Raw genomic sequence first — 16,719 nt, 5'->3', positions numbered from 1 at the left:
GTCCCAAATACTGGTAATATTATTGCCCTGCATAAAACAGAGATTTCCTGAATGATATGCAATGGAGAGTAAACCATTAATCCAATCCTGCAGGAATGCTGCTGTGCAGGCTAACAAGCCTCTGCAGCAAAATCCTGGGCTATGAACAACAGCAAACTCCAACTGCAGGTTCAACAGGCTTAAAACAATTTGCCCTCTCCACGAATTTTTTACACACTCCAGTTCTATAGCTTTAAAAAAGGAAAGCACACAAGTCAAAATTATTCTTTTGCCAAAAACAAATCTTCATGAAGTTCACCAGAAACGACTCCAGAGGGAGCTTCTGGATTGTACTACCATCTAAGCTTCAAAACCATCTGTCTTCCTGACATATGTAAGGATAAGAAGCATTTCAACTATTTAGTAACAGAAGTACATCTTGTTCAGAGTTACTCAGAATTTGCAAACACCGTGCTCCACAAAACCTTTAAGTGCTTTGCTGACCAAAAGCCTGAACTGCTCTGGAACTGCAAAAAATGTTCACTGCTTTTCCCACATAGCACCCTGGCTGTAAGAAGACTCCATGGACAAACCAGGAACATGCACTTTCCTGTTGCCCAGCCCAGTGCAATACAGAGCTATATGCACTGCCTGGTACTATTTTATCGACTGTCCACATAATCATACTAACATATTGTTAGTGGTAGAGCAGAAACAGTGTAGCAGTAAACAAACAAAATGTCTAGAGAAGCAGTTCTGCTGTTTCACAGACTAGACCAGTGCTCTTAAACAGGCTTTTCTGCTGCAAGGAAGTTGGACATTTGGATACCTTAAAAGCCTCTGCGGAAGAGCACTCTTGGAGTTAGCCCCTCTTACTCAGTTAACCTTTTCATGGACACAACTGCTTTTAGAGCAGAGACAACCCAGCAGTTGGTACAGGCACTCCCTGACAACCCCAGAGCCACTGCACTGACAAAGACAGCATAATTTAATTTTAAATCCTGTGTTCTCCCTCCATCTCCATTGCATTTTCCAAGCTCAGAGGTGATCTGAATTTCTCTGGTAAAAGCCACAAGCCTGTGCTTTGTCACTGTGCTCACATGGAACTCCTGGCAGGCAGGCTCAAGACCACTCAGCCTACTGACAGACCCTCCTGGGTCCTTCCCTTCCTGCAGCAGCATTTGCTTCTGCAGTCCCCTACCCACCAACTGCCACACAGAAAAGTAGCACCTGGAAATGACTTTTATTATTTAGCTTCCTTGAAGCATCTAGGGAAGAAGTCTGCTTCTGTGGTTAAAGAACAAAGAAATGGTATCCATTTTATTCAGACAAATTAATTTGTACTTTAATCTGTCACTTGATTATTCCAGGACTAATCAGAGAAGAACCAAGAAACTGGCCTTGCACAGACACACTAGGATGCCACAATCTGTCCAAGGCCACAACCAATCTAGCAATGGACAGAGCTGACATGATGGATTCCAGTATAGCTGGAGTTTTCTGAATGGTACATGTTTCAAACAAGTTATTTGGAAAAACTAGAAATACTTACCTGAGGCCATACCACAGCATGGAAAACTGCATCAATCTCTTCCGCACTAAAGCTGTAGGTCTCATAATCAGAAAAAAACTCTGCCACAAGCTTGAGACCAAGACGTCTCAAATTCTTCAGTGGATTAATCAACCTAGGTTGGACCTGTAAAGAAAACCAACAAAAAACCCAACCCAGTAAGACCTTGGCAGAACAACTACTACTTGCTCTGAAATCAAACCAAACAATTGATTGACCAGATACATCCTTTGCAGAAACTTCTGTTTTCTCTTGCAACCTGTTCACAGTAGCAAACTACATCTCAGAGGTGACCTGAATGTTTCTAGAAGGGGCCTGCCTATTCCTGCATTGAGTCAGTTGCACAGGACTCCTTCAGCTCATAAAGAATCCATGCTGATAGGTTTAACCCAGTAGCATCTGCCCCTTTTGGATGCAATGCAGAAAGCTACACTACAATTAATTAGATTTCAAACTCTGACACTTAAACAATTCTGCTTTACATTTGAAAGGACTGAAATCAGTTCTTCAAAGTGAAGCTGTACTTTGCACACCAAGATCTTCTGGGAAGAGATCAGCAGACTAAGAGAAGGGGGGAGGAATAGAGAAGAAAAGAATGTGAATGATGTCTTCCAGCAAAGTAGGGTGGGGTATAGAGTATAGCATTTGGTTACAGGAAGGTGCTTCCTGTACCCATTTAGTGGTTATGTTCCATAGCCTTTCTTGGGAAAAGCATTCCAGTAAGGGAATTCATGCACAGCTGTATTCTGACTCTCCTCCCTGAGAGGAGTCTTGACCTGAGTAGCCTAAATAATTTCCATACTGTGCAATGCAGCTCACAGCATGAGCACATCAAGTAGCTCCACAGTGCAGAGGTAATGAACTTCAGCCTCAGAAACAACAAAGCCACATGAGAGCAAATGAAAGCCACCGTCTGAAATTGGAGCTCTTTTGGGTCTTGGTATCATGATCCACCACAAATGGATCCAAGAATCCAAAAGCACAAGTAAAAAAGACAAAGAGGAGATGGTGGAAAATGAACTGATCAAGCTCTGGCAACAGGATCTCCTAAGCTATGCTGAATGTGTACTAATGGAGTGCAATCAGCTTCCAGGTAGCAAATAAACTGTTTGAAAGCCCAAAGAAACACAAACCAGGATACTATTGCTTATAGCAACCTCCAAACGAAGCAATTTTAGGTTTCCACTATCCAATCACCTTAAGAGTTCTCTGAGATCAAGCCTTTGAGAGGACAAAGAAACTCAACAGTGAACACAATCAGTAGGAAATGGTAAATTAATAACTTATCTTAAAGTGGTCGAGGTTGATGTTTAACTCTCCAGGCAGTATCAGCCTGCAATAAATTACTCTCAAACTTCAAGAATGTCTTCTAATTATTAGTCAAGATAAACAGATTTCTCACACTCTTCCTTAAGCTTTTAACAGCCCCATGGCTAATGAAGTGCTAAATTAAGTTCAGATGAAAACCAGACTGTCACTCCTGACATTACACAACCATGACAGAATTACTGTAGCAGCTCTGGAAAAATGCAGCTTTCCTACAAGTTAATGAAGCAGCTTTTAGAACTCCCATCTTCTGTCCTCATTGGCAACATGTAGGCATATGCAATGCACTGCTGAAGTCAGACTGCGGGATGCTGATGTCCTCAAATTTGCTCATCCTCCTTGTAAATTAACACAGTTACCAGGTTCTATGTAGTCTGCAGGCAATGATGAGACCTTGGACACTGCCTATTGCAAGGATTTGCTTTATTTGACAGATTTTTTTCTAATCAAGTTCTAACCTCAAATGCTCACAGCTGGTTCTTGGCAAGAACACGCTCATGGTGACAAACATTCATTCCCACTTGCTCAGGCCATCATCTCATAATGCCTTGCAACAACACAGTGATGATGATGACTGTGCAGTTTGCTTGTTTCCCACCCAATATATGAACAGGCTCTGCACCAGGAAGACAGAAAAGCCTGGCTCAGTGTTACAGTTTCCGAGCAGCTGGCAACAGACCCAAGTAGCTGGACTAGAGCTCAGGGATGTCTGTGCTGCTCCCCGGCATACAGGGCACCAATAAGCCAACATGCCCCACCTTTAGGTGCAACCAATCTAACAGGACATTTTCCTCATCTGACCCCTTCTGCATGTACAGCTGTTGCTCAGCAGAGGAAAAAACATTTCCAGTGCTCTGCAGACACCTGGCTAAGTCCCAAATGGTAACACTGGATTAGTATGACTACTGATACAGAGCTGAAGATGCTTCTAGTGTGCTGAAAGCATGGCTGGTAGCCATGTCCTTCCTGTGTCCCATGATAGGAGACATGCAGGGCAGATAATCGCTGTGATCATCCACAATGCTGAGCACCCCTGACGTCTAGCACTGCAACAAAACAGCTCATGGACAAGGTTTGATCTAATGTCTTCAGGCAAGGAACAATAAACCTCACCTTCCCCTGCTCAAATGTTTTATCCTTGCAGCCAAGAAACTCCATCCTTATGGCAAACTTCAATTTCCAGCCATAAAATCTTGTAACATGTTTACAACAGAACATTTATCTCGCTCTCATGCCCATCTCTCCACAAAACAGGTAGGAACAATGCACAGAGATTACCTTCAACTCTCCCTTCAGTTAACTCAAACAAAAACACAGTTCAAATCAGTTTTCTAAATACACTAACTCTGCTTGCACAGCTTGAGCCCTGGAGCACTTTCAGACAAGCACCACTGGCCTCTATTTTGACAGACTTCTAATTGCTAAACTTCACAATGGCATTCAACTTCTCTTTATCTGTATCAGTAAAGCCCTGTTTATATGTGTAAGCTCAGAGGAAGAGGAGAGAAAGAAACTTAATTTTTATGTTTGCATATATTGTACCTTCTCTCTTTGCTGGAGGATGCAGGATACCACAGCAGTCATGCAGAGTAGAATCTGTAGAATTTCAGGCAGGTACTGCTGGATCAAATGTCCCATGTTTTTCAACACAACTTCAAGACCATTGAAGAGGCTATGCTGACGCCCAAGAGGCAGGACTTTAGCTAAATCCAGCTCTGACATACTTTGAAGGACTGCAGTCTGGCAAGGCCCTGTGACAGGCAAAGGAACAGCAAATTATCTAGGGAGGCACCATGAAGACACTCACTAACAAGAATATTTCAGTGAAAAATAGTGGAATTTGGCCCTAAATTACAGATCCTCACAGTCAGATTTTTAAATAAGAACATCTCTGTGTCTCCATCTCCCTGATATTTAGATGTCTCCCACTGCTACAGAATCAGAGCCCTTTACAAGCTCTCTTTACTGCCATGATACTCAGGCTAGCCTATGATGCCAGCCACTACCCACTCCTGGCCTGCTACAGCTGACTTGCACAGCTGTGGCAAGTTGTTCAGTTTTTCTGACCTTGGACACACAAAACAGAGCAATCATGCTTTGTAAGGAGAAACTCAGGGGAAATCTAGTCCTTACCAAGGGTTTTCTTTCAAGGCATGGTTAAGAGACAAACTGAAGCACGTAACAGTACTAAGCATATTTATTCTCCCACACCTCTACAGTCAGGAAATACCACACCCCCAGTTTCTATGGCCTACCTACCATTACTGAATTGCTTCACAGCTTCAAAGAGTAGATCCAAGAACATCCGTATCTCTTCTGGCAGCGAGCCGGCCAGAAATCGCAGAACGATCGACATGCGAGTGCTCGCTGAAGACTTGCCCTGTGTTTTGCTCCCTGTTTTGTTTCTCATTCTGCCATAGAGAATTCTTCAAGAACCAAAAAAGGTTGCATTAGCTTTCAGCAAGCCATCTGTTTTCCAGTCTCTTATTCTGCAGGAGAAACTCTGCTTAAAAATATTCTCTAATAAAAGTTCTCCCTTCATGTTCTCCACTGAACTACTACATATTGCCCAAAAACATCTTAGCAAAAGATCAGCTTCTGCCTCTACAATGGAAGCTCTGCTGGAAACTTCAGGTATAAAACTGGTTACCTTGCAGGACAATTCATATCACTGCAAATAGCTAGCAACACTCAATGAACTGAAACGTTCTCATAGTTCTCTGTAATCCTTAGTAGAAACAGTATGTACTAAATGCTGTTTTTAAAGAAAACACTATTTGCATAACACATTATATAAATGTGTTAATAAGAAAACCATACAGAATATCACAAACTAAATCATCAAACTATACCATTAACCATAGGTTTATCTCAACTATTCAAAATGAGAAGCAGCATTACAACTCTCTGCTCAAGGTACTCTGCCATGAAGCTTTTGAACTCACACTTCAGAACACACCTCATAAGAACAGGGATGAGATCTGGTCGATGCTCTGTTTTTACTACTGTGGTCTCCTCAGAAATACTGAAATGGACTATCTCTTCTTTAAAGCTCTTGTCCTCCAGTAGCCTTTGCAAGTTCTCCCTGAGAGTAATAAACATTATTTGAGGGCAGGTAGGGTTATAAAAATAGACAGATAGACACACAGATACATCTATACCTTATTACCTACCTATCTATCCTTGCTGTGTACAAATATTAAAGTACTATTTTTTCACCCTTTTATAAAAAAAAAAACTTAAAAGCCAGTAAGTTCAAGCTAATTATGTAGACAAGTAAGTCCTGGATGTATTCCAAGGAAATTATTTAACTATAAACTACAGTTTTATACTGTCACTTTCTTTGGATAGTTATAAATCATCAGTACGAAAGATATCTACTACTAACACTACTGCCACTATTCTGGGACAAAATGGAAGTGTTGCTATTTTTCTCTAAACACAAAAGAGACACTAATCAACCTCAAGACCTGATTTCCTCTCTTAGAAACAAAACATACAGCTGGCTAAAATTAAACTTTACGTATCTGTCTTCAACAAATACAGGACCCAAATAAAACAGACCCCAAAGTAGGCTTCTGATATGACAGCAGGCTCATTCATCAATGCTAAAATAATGTAAAAGCTCTTACCTGTAAGGCAGTAGATGAGGATGCTTGTATGTCATCATACAGTCAAGGGCTATTCTCTGTACATTCTGGTCTTGATGAGACAGTAACTGCAAATAACAAACGAAAGAAAATGAGTCCTTATCCAGGAGGCAGAAGTGCTTACTGAAAATAGTGAAACAACCCAAAGGCTACAGGTTCAAGCAGGTTTTGGACTAACTTATTTAAATGGAAGCAGAATGTATGTGTTGCCAGTATAAAGGCAAGATGTACATGCACAACTTTCACTCATAAAAAGGGGCATGGCTGCTGATAGTTCAAATACACTTTTCCTTCCTTTCTACACAGGACAGTTATAATATTTGTTGTTTTCATAGTTGTCTTTTGGACCACTATGTGTTTGCATTTATCATCAAAGCCAGTGATCAGCTGTGTATCTAAGAAGATTAAAAAGCAGACTACCCAAACCATTCCAAGATATCTGTATTTCTTTCCTGTGACAAACACAAACTACTTGGAACACTTGGATGCAAAGTCTCACTGAGATTCGCCTTCTCTTGAAGATGACTCTTCATAACCTAGACACTAAACATCACCAAGTAGTGGCCACAGCACTAAGACCACCTGAGTTACTGAACTGTTTGCACAATGCACTTGGGCACATGGTTTGATTCTTGGGGTGTCCCGTGCAGGGCCAGGAACTGGACTCAATGATCCTAATGGATCTGTTCCAACTCAGCATATTCTGTGATTCTGAGATTCATTAGGACAGGGAAAAGAAGTTGAGAAATACAGATAATTTTCCCAGGCAGCATCTTTATCAATTCTTCAGTCTCCCACCAAATAGCACAGGCCAGTGTCATCAAAGGTCACTTTGCCATGATGTCCCTATGCCAGATGGACACACCAGACATGACAATGCATATACTAAGACACAGAAATGCAAACAGTAAGTGAAGTAGTCTTTCTTATTGTGCCAGACTGTTCTTCCCACAGTGATTTGACCTTTACACAACTGTCCAATATTTTGCTAAGAACACCAGTAAGCAAACACATTGATCAACTGTTTTCCCAAGCAATACTTTGAGATAGACTGAAACAGAGTGGATGTCTGCTAGAGATTGTCAAATTCAGGGACTAAGAAATGGAGCTTTCAACACCCACAGCCTCAGAAAACAAACTGGGAACAATGAGAGCAAACGCCAATGACCTGAACAAATCCACAAGCTGGGAACCAACACAACCCCATAAAATTAAAGAATGAAAAAACAAAAACACTTTAAGGATTGTAAAATAAAGATTTATAATCCCTCTTTGAAGTCATACTTTTGGCAATTCTTTCAGAGAAATCCCCAGAATCAAGCAGATTGAATATTCTTCAAGAAGAAATTCCTTTTTTGATGTTTGATGATCTCTTGTACATACTGGCCATAGTCTTGGTACACAAAACACCATAGGACAAAGACAAACCTTAGATCTTCACCGAGTTTGGGATTCTAAATCCTCCTCCATATCCTGCGTGAAGCGTAAATGAAACAGATATCCTCTGCAGCCACTCACCCACCTTGCCAAAGATTACTACTTGGCTGCTGTCAGATCTGTTTGCCAGTGCCACTCCTGGCAAACAAAGCCAGGTATCTTAAGCAGATCTTTGCCTAAGGGGCTCATTTCAAGTGAAGCCTGTTAGAAAGTCCTCTCAAGGACAGTTCCTTTTTCAGCTATCACAGCTGAGTTCAGAAAATGACAGGTTTCCTCAGTATTAGACACTGCTCTCAAATAAGAAAGAGTTAATTTATTAGTAGCATTTCTAAAAGTAAGCAGATAGCCTCACCTGGGTATACAAGGCATGTAACTTCTGTTCCAGATACAATGCACGAGGATTTGAGAATTTTGAGAAAACTTGTAAATGCGCTATTAGTTGCCTGCAAAACAAAGCAATTATGTTTCAAAATATCCATGAAACAAACAGTGAACTTTAATTAAAATTCATTAACAAGAAAGAAAACAAAACACAACACAAGGGGATCCTAAGTCTTCAGCACTATTTTAGGCATATCAAGAGGTGTCCTGTTCCCTAAGCAGCTCCTTCCAGCTGTCACTGCACTGCACAGAGAATGCCTTTACTTCAGTAGCACTGGGTAGGCTCAGTTTTCATGAGAAAGGGGTACAGTCAGGATGCAGCTTACTCCTCTCTGCCAAGCCAGCCTAGAACACCAAAATTCTGTATTTATCTTTGTTTATTCACTTGTCCACAACTGGTGCCCATGTTGCTCCTACCAGAGTGATGGCAATGGGAGTCAGTTCCTTTAGCACTGGCAGGGTCACCTCACATCTGCCTCACCTCCTCTTCATGGAAAGGGACACAGAAGACCAGGATAAGGAAGGTGTGAGATCTCCTCTTCTATATGTACTGTGGAACTGGTAGAAGCTGTCCTCACTCAGCTGCTAATTTACATTGAACCCTCCAGACACCTGAGCTGGGCCACCCTCTTTCATGGCTGGGCACAGACAAGGGACCAGCAAGATGCCTTCCAGGAACCCCACAGGGATCCCTGGGCAGGTGGTGTTCCCTGCTTCAGCCAGGCTTCCCAGGACACAGAGTACAGCCTCACAAGAGGGTGCTCCCTGGCACAGGCCTGACCCGGGAAAGGAGGTCACTTCACAACTCATTAACACACCCCGGGTAAATCTTTCATGCTTTTGTTACAGCTACAGGAGCTAATGTTTCCACCGATGTTCTGAGATGAAGGCTGGGAAAACAACAAAATATCATGGACTGTCACTGTATTTTAATTGCTGATAACTTGCAGATACAAGCCAGAACCTGGGAAAAAAAAATTAAACACCCATAGGACACCTGGTATGAAATGACACTTTTGGTCACATATCAAATACTTGTCTTGTTCCAACATAGAAGGTGGTATTTTGAAGTTCTTTGTCAGGGTCATCCTTTGCAAAAGAAGTGTCACAATCTAAATCTTTGTGCTGTATTTGTAAGGCATATTTGACAGGGAGAACTCATCACTGGGGAGAATTCATAGAAAGAGCAACTTTCTCTATGTATTCAGCACTGCAACAATGACATTCAACAACATGCAGCTTCAGTCTACCAAATAAAAACCTTGGTCCCTAAGAAGACAAAGATTTATGGTGAGCAGGAAATGGCAGAATCCCAACATCAGAATACATAAACAAATAATCTAATTTTTTCAAGTGTTTGGGAATGCCTACAGTTTTCAAAGACAAACAGATATGCACAGATAAGTCAGGGAATTCAGGTACAAGAGTCTCTGAAAACACCAGAATACTATACATTTTTTGCCCAAAGTAAAACACACCATAGACTGGTCAGCAGGTTACGAGATAATGATAAAACCTGCGCAATGTATTTCGATTTTTAGTACTGTACAGGCAGAATTTCTGACTTGTAATTCACTAAGAAATGATGAAGCACAAGCAAAAGAAGAAAAAATAATATATACAAAATCACAGCTTGCATCTCAATGTGAGAGCACTAGCAAAAGGGAAAACTAAAAATACTTACTTAGCAGCAGCTCTTCTTGTTTTCTTTTTCAGTACTCCTATACTAAATGGTTCCCTTTCTTCCTTTTCTTCTTCTTCCTCCTCCTCCTCCTCCTCCATAGCAACATCATTCACCTCTTCAGCGGGTATCTGTTTTGCTGCTATGGTACCACTAATTTTCCTTCTGAGATCCTGAGATGGAGCCACTAAGGAATCTGCTGGGTAGTACTCATTTCTGTGTTTAAAAAAAAGAAGGAAGTAATTAAGAAGCATAACATTTTTCAAGGTTTCAGGGCAACAACATCAACTAAAAACCTCACCATTCTTACTGTAACATCTTATTATGTCCATCATAATGTCTGATATGTGCACACATATGCAAGCACACCACTGCTTTCCCTCCAGGGCAGGAATTTGAATCAGTCTCTAACAAAACCAGTATTTTCCCCATCCTAGGGGAAAAGACTGGTATTCGGTGATTCCAAATTAAAGTGCGTTTTCATTAAAGAGGAACTTTATTTCCACTGAAATCTCTCTGTAACTGAGTAAGAGACTGACAATGTCAAGTCAATGAATGAGAGACTGAGCAGCAGAGACCTACTGTAAGTCTCATTTCACTCTGCTTTGTTTCTAACAGACTCCACATTCCAATTAAAAGGTTATCTCTACTGGAAACAGATATGTCATCAGCCATGCATTCAAGAAATAAAGTCTGTAATGGGACAGACAATCTTCAAGCTCAGCAACATATTGAAAGCAATGCGTCCACTCAACTGAAAAATAAATGTTACTTACCGAATGAATCTCAAAAGAAGCGGGGAAAGTTCCCTCGACCGAGGTTCCACTCTGTCTGGAAACTTATCCAGTGCTTTCCAAAGTAGGAAACGGTAATTTGTGTGGTCCAGCCGTTCACTGCAATCTGTTCTACTCCTCAGCTGCTCCAGAAAGACAGTCCCCACATCTCCTTCTGGTATCTTCTCACTTTCTGCTTCACCTATGCTCTCCTCCTGTTCATCTAATTCATCTTGTAGCTCCATTTCTACAGAAGAGATAAGAAAATCTTTTCAGGTTACTTCATAATCACCAGTAGCAAGGAATCTATCCCCCATTACAAAAGTAATACATTTGGCGACATGCACTTGTTTAGACACAACTGTATTTAACACCAACCTGAAAGACACACATTGCTTAGAAAGCGTTCTAGGATGCCTTGCAACCCTGGCACTTCTCAACTAGGCTCAGTTCCATTGAATAACAGGGAAGTTCACAAATGGCTGCATACTTCCATCTCTGTACTGCAATATTAGATTGCATATGCCCATAGGTAAACCTCAAGAGCACACAAGGACTGTGTGCAGAAATTCCATGGAGCAGGAAGATGGTCTGCACCATTACACAGGTTTTGTCACTGTTCCTGACCAGTCTGAGCAGTGCCAGCCTTAAGCAAAGACAAAACTGCTGCATGGTTTCCCACAACCTGCAACTCCCTCCTGTAATGCAGGTGGCCTTTTCCAGATACTTCTTGGTGTTTAGGACAGGAGACACAGCTTCCCCACAAGCCTCTCCACTCCTGCCCTGGACATGACAGTAGTACTGGTTCTGCATTCCCCCATCACACATAAATTTGCGGAACTTGAAAAACAGCCACATAATTCACCATTAGCTGGGTTACTATGATAACCATGCTTAGGATAGGTGACTTACCAGCATAGCTAGCAGCCCTCTCCAAATGTTCATACAGGACCTTCCAGAACTGTTTATTCTCCATTTCCTTTGCATGAGAACTAACAAAGCAGAATACAGCATGAAATTAGAAGGAAGATAAGAAAAGGAAAGCGTCACTCAGCTAGTCATCAACTACCACAATCAAAGGCTTTGATCACTGCTTTAATGTGGCTGTCCAGAGACAGGACATCTGCACAATGCAGCTGTAGCACCTCCTTGCCTTTTCTCATGGATCCCAAATGTCAACTGTTATTAAAATAATCTGGTTGTCTCCCATGACTTCAAATGAAACTCAAATTGAGTAAAAATGTTCTTAAGCTGTCTACTGACTTCTGTACAGCAAATCATATAGAATCAAAGGAAGAATTACCATGGACATATCTTTTGAAGAGCTGGTTTAATTTTATTTCTTTAATTAATTCACTGGTCTGAAGAGGAAAATCCCATCCTTTTTAATCATACAACAAAGGAAGGAAAAAAGAAGCTAAAGTCATGCTGAAAGAAGTCACTTATTTTTTCACCATGGTAAGACTTCCCTACTATTTAGTAGGTTTTAGAGGTTTTCCAGTAAGGACAGAAAAGTTGGCAGATGAGGAAACTGAGAGAGACTTCTTGTTCCTTTAAATCAAATCCTGCTACCTCTGACTAAAAACTCTGATGTTATTTGACTGTATTTGTTGCAAATTCCCTTTAAAGTAAGAAAAATCAGGAAGTAAGCGGAAGAGTCTACACAGGTTAAGATTTAAGAGATCAAATTAATTTCAGAAGATCTCACATGAAGGCTCTCATGCACAACCTTCTTCAAACTGGGTATTTTTTACCTCAGCTTCTGTTCACAGAAGAATGAAAGGAATGTCCTGTGATGGGTATTTTTTACCTCAGCTTCTGTTCACAGAATGAAAGGAATGTCCTGTGAAACAACTATACATTGCAGCATCCAACTGCATATACTTACGTTATGAGTTCAATTACAGGATCCCAGAGAGGGCTGAAGTTGATATAAAGCATTCCTAGTAAATATCGAAGAGGCACCTAGAATGACATACAAAACACCGTCTCGTTGAGATGCAGAAAACAGTAGATAAAGACCAACCAAGCTCCTCTAACCATTTTTCCTCTCAAATAGGAAACTTTGATCAAATAAGTTCTCAGGAGTGCTCCAAAAGATGAAGGAAGTCACACACATAAGCATTCCTTCATGTGGAATATCTAGAACCCACTTCCTCATAGCTTCACGTGGAAATCTAGAACCCATTTACTGTAAACTACACTGAGATCTCATAACTACACCAAAATAACATGAATATGGAAAAACCAGTTCAGCACAGATGATCTGGACTGTCTCTCTATCCACCTTCAGTGCTGCCACAGCAAAATGAGGGACCTCAGACAGATGAAATTTTGCCCAGGGGAGTATTCACTGCACTAGACCTAATAGCATGTCCTCTAGACTGGCTCCTTGCGGAGCTACATGGAGAAGGAGTGGCCTACAATCCTTCCTCATGAATGTGAGGCCCCCTTTAGCTCAGCAGCAGAGGAGATTCAACAATCACAGGCATAAAGGATTTTCCTTCTGAAGCAAGATCCAGAGGCCACCAATGGCCAGTGGGAGTGCTACCAATGTTCAACCACACTGAGGACATAGCAAGGTCATGAGTTTAAATTTGCTTACAACTCGCTTCTTCCTGGAATAATTTGCTTTCCTTTTCAAGGCATCTTAATCTGACTGTGGGCCATTTATCTAGATATCACTATTGTACTACTAAACACAGTACTCCTGAGGACAATAGGAGCTGTGATCCTACTAACAAGTTTTCTAAAACCTAATCTGGGAGTTAATTGATTTTTTTTTATGCACTCTCATTAAAATCTCTGCAATCCATATGATGAAATAAGAACATTCTCTTGGAATAAAGGAATGTGACAACTGCTTTTTGACAATAAATCCTTACCTCCTGCAAAGATCCACTTGGTATTGCAGGCTGCACTATGTCACATCTTAGTTTCCTTAAATGGAGAAGTTTCTCTCTGTAATCATTCACTGTTGCTGGCACAAGTTCTGCTTGGAGCAATATGGCAAATAATGGCTGGAATTCCCCTGTGCCATCACCCTGAACAAATAAATGACAAGAATTCTGTTAGAGTACCTTTATCTCATTGAAAATTACTTCAAAAAAAACTATACAGACTCACAGCCATTCTGGACAAAAGAACAAATTTAAAGGACTTGCTCTGGTTTCCACCATTTAGGCACGCATCTGCAAACACCAGGAAGTGGGAGACAAAGAAATAAAACTGGAATGTGAAAGCACAAAAGCAGAGGACCACCTCTACTAGATACATTTTGTTTCTGCAAAGTGAACAACATTTCACACAAAACATGAAACACAGACAGCTTTGAAATGTTAAATGAAACCTTTAGCCCTACCTCAATCTGTGCAGAAGGTGGATTATCAAAATGGCTTAGAATTCGAACCGTCAACAGCCGGACCTGTTCCAAGCAGAAGCATATGTCAGGCAATATAAACTGACACATACACACCTACAGAGAGATTAATGTCTGGTACAGCACACTGATTTCACTAGGTTCATCGTGGAGCTGAGAAACAAATGAACTCCTCTAGTCTAGAAGGCAGTTAGAAGTGAATGCATTATGCTCCTGCCCTGATTTACCTCTAGGGAAGAGGAAAGGCTGACAGGGCTAACAGTTAACCTCTGCTAACTCATGCCCCGTTGACACAGGCCTAAGCAGACACTACGTAAGTAATAGCTTTACACAATCTCATGTTTCTCCTTTCAGACTTCATCATTTAACTAAGTTTACTTATATTTTATTGTTAAAACACAAATTACTTTGCATGTGCTCAAAACAGTAGATTACCTTGGAAACACCAGTGGAAATATTAGGATGCAACTTCTCAAACAAATCCATTAGGTTCCCTTGGGAAAGGGGTTCCTGGCAGCCACACAATGCCAGCCTCGTGTAATAGAGATCAGCCAACAGCAATGCAGAGGGGTCTGAAGGGAAAGTGCTAAAACAATGGATGATTTTATTAGCATACAGAAAGCACTGCAACACCACTGGTATTTAAAAATAAGGCAGTAGTGATAACTACAATGTTAAGGGAAAATTCCACAATTTCAGATTCTGCTTGCCCCAGCAGGCCAGTGAAATTAGACTTCACCAGCACAATGACTTGCAGCTGCAAAACCCATGACAGCCCAAGAGGCATGAGATCCCTCCTTTGTGTGAATCAAGCTTGTCACACTGACACTTGTATACTGGACACACGGCTGCAGAAAATAAGGTCACACAAGGGCTTCTGATACTGCCCAGCTGCTCAGTCAGTGATCAACTTCAACAGAAGGGAAATAATCTAGGCTTAGGTGAGACCCCAGTTTCTCTATGTCTGCCCATAGAGAAACTTCCTTCTGCTACCTTACATCCCTTGCTCCAAGCACATTTCACAGCCCAGAGCTGACAGGAAAGCATTAGGCTAAAGCTCACTGCCAATAATTCCTGCCTGATCTGGGCAAGTTGTTTTATCTCCATCATGCCTCAGACATGAGCACCATAACTTCCTAAATGAACAGGATGTTTTGAAGCTCAAGCCACCAATGACTTGGAGATGCTAGAGAGAGATTAATGGTCTTTCTAAATCCCTCCAGCCAGCCAGTTTTCTGTGCCAATTATAAGTTAAATAGAGTAAAAATAAATAAAATGGAGTATACAAAAAGGCCTTTGACACAGCTCTGAAAGTGCTGCTCCTGTCTCTTTTATCATTGTAATGTAACACAGAATTTCTAAGTGTAGCATTCCAAATCAAAACTAGAACCAGTGTAGCACTCCAACATAAAACTAGAACCAACTTATTTGACACACTACCCTGCAGCTAAGAAAGCATCAGTTATGCAGACAAAATGTCACTGAATAGGAACTACATCTACCTGGTTATCCAAAAAAAGTGCCTACAATTTTGCTTCATTACATAACCACAATACTGAAGCAATGCACCAGCATAACAGAATGGGCAGCACAGAAAGAAGCATTTAACCAGCTCTTATATAAAAGCAAAGTCAAATTTTTGTCCTACCAAGGAAAATCACGAAGCACCACAGAACAGGCAGAGTTTACTTACGTCACCAAGCTCTTGACACGCTCCACAGGTAACAAATGGAGTACTTCAGCAGATTCCACCAAACTAAGTAGAGTACTTACAGCTTGGCAGGCCACAAATAGGTTTCCTGGAGCAGAGAAAGAACAAGAACATCTTGTAAATTTGCTCAGCTCTCAGTGACTTGTGCTTGCATGGTGCATGCCCATCCTGAAAAGGCTAGAGTAAGAGAAATAAGGTAGCATATGGATCCAAGAACTGGCATGTGTATTTTCTAACCATACCACATAATCATAACACATAAAATAAGTGCTTCCCTGGCTATCAAAGTAAGTTCCTCCCCCAGCAAGCCAGCACTGAAAGCTGTGACAGCTCTCAGTTTGCATGTTTCCATCACACCCACATGTGCAGAAAGCAGGGATTTGGAGCTAAGCACTGTGGCAGGAGTTGCAGACAGCACTCTGCTAAAGAGGAAGAAATGCTGCCAAATTGATCTGAGTGTAGCAAAACTCAAGAAAAAATACATACTGATGCTACTACAACACAGGTGCCTATAACCTCTGGAACCTACTATGTAAGATCTTCAAAGCAGTTTCATGTACCTAAAACTGAGTATATATTAGTGAATGGTAGGTGGGTTTGCTGAATTTTGTCTCCTTTCTAAACCTCTCAGACTCCTTTTGAGATGGAGGGTTTCCCAGAAGCCCATGATAGCCAATGCCCTGCCAGGCAAGAAAGGGCAATTCCTTTCCCACTACACTTCTAAATTAGTAAATAGTTTTTTTAAAAAAAAAAAAAAGTAATTTCCCTCCTTTGTCTTTTTCCAGGTGAAGAAATACTGCTCCTAAACCAGGCAAATTAGAGAAAGTCTTAA

At 41.1% G+C, this 16,719-nt stretch overlaps 1 protein-coding gene across 1 annotated transcript in view; it reads right to left on the bottom strand.

Annotated features, from left to right (window-relative positions):
• UTP20 (UTP20 small subunit processome component) overlaps positions 1–16,719 on the bottom strand; it is a 62,863-nt gene that overhangs the window by 28,556 nt on the left and 17,588 nt on the right. The window contains exons 15-28 of the mRNA XM_030262505.4: positions 15,870–15,975; positions 14,612–14,762; positions 14,159–14,221; positions 13,683–13,841; positions 12,686–12,762; positions 11,710–11,789; positions 10,801–11,044; positions 10,028–10,240; positions 8,315–8,405; positions 6,508–6,593; positions 5,835–5,960; positions 5,135–5,301; positions 4,418–4,626; positions 1,532–1,675 (exon numbers count right to left, since the gene is read on the bottom strand). Of these exons, the coding sequence (XP_030118365.4) occupies positions 1,532–1,675; positions 4,418–4,626; positions 5,135–5,301; positions 5,835–5,960; positions 6,508–6,593; positions 8,315–8,405; positions 10,028–10,240; positions 10,801–11,044; positions 11,710–11,789; positions 12,686–12,762; positions 13,683–13,841; positions 14,159–14,221; positions 14,612–14,762; positions 15,870–15,975 (1,916 nt within the window). The remainder of the gene's footprint in view (positions 1–1,531; positions 1,676–4,417; positions 4,627–5,134; positions 5,302–5,834; positions 5,961–6,507; positions 6,594–8,314; positions 8,406–10,027; positions 10,241–10,800; positions 11,045–11,709; positions 11,790–12,685; positions 12,763–13,682; positions 13,842–14,158; positions 14,222–14,611; positions 14,763–15,869; positions 15,976–16,719) is intronic.

Source organism: Taeniopygia guttata, chromosome 1A (assembly GCF_048771995.1).
Source record: "Taeniopygia guttata chromosome 1A, bTaeGut7.mat, whole genome shotgun sequence".
Taxonomy (NCBI): domain Eukaryota; kingdom Metazoa; phylum Chordata; class Aves; order Passeriformes; family Estrildidae; genus Taeniopygia; species Taeniopygia guttata.
This window is presented reverse-complemented; position numbering and strand designations above follow the sequence as displayed.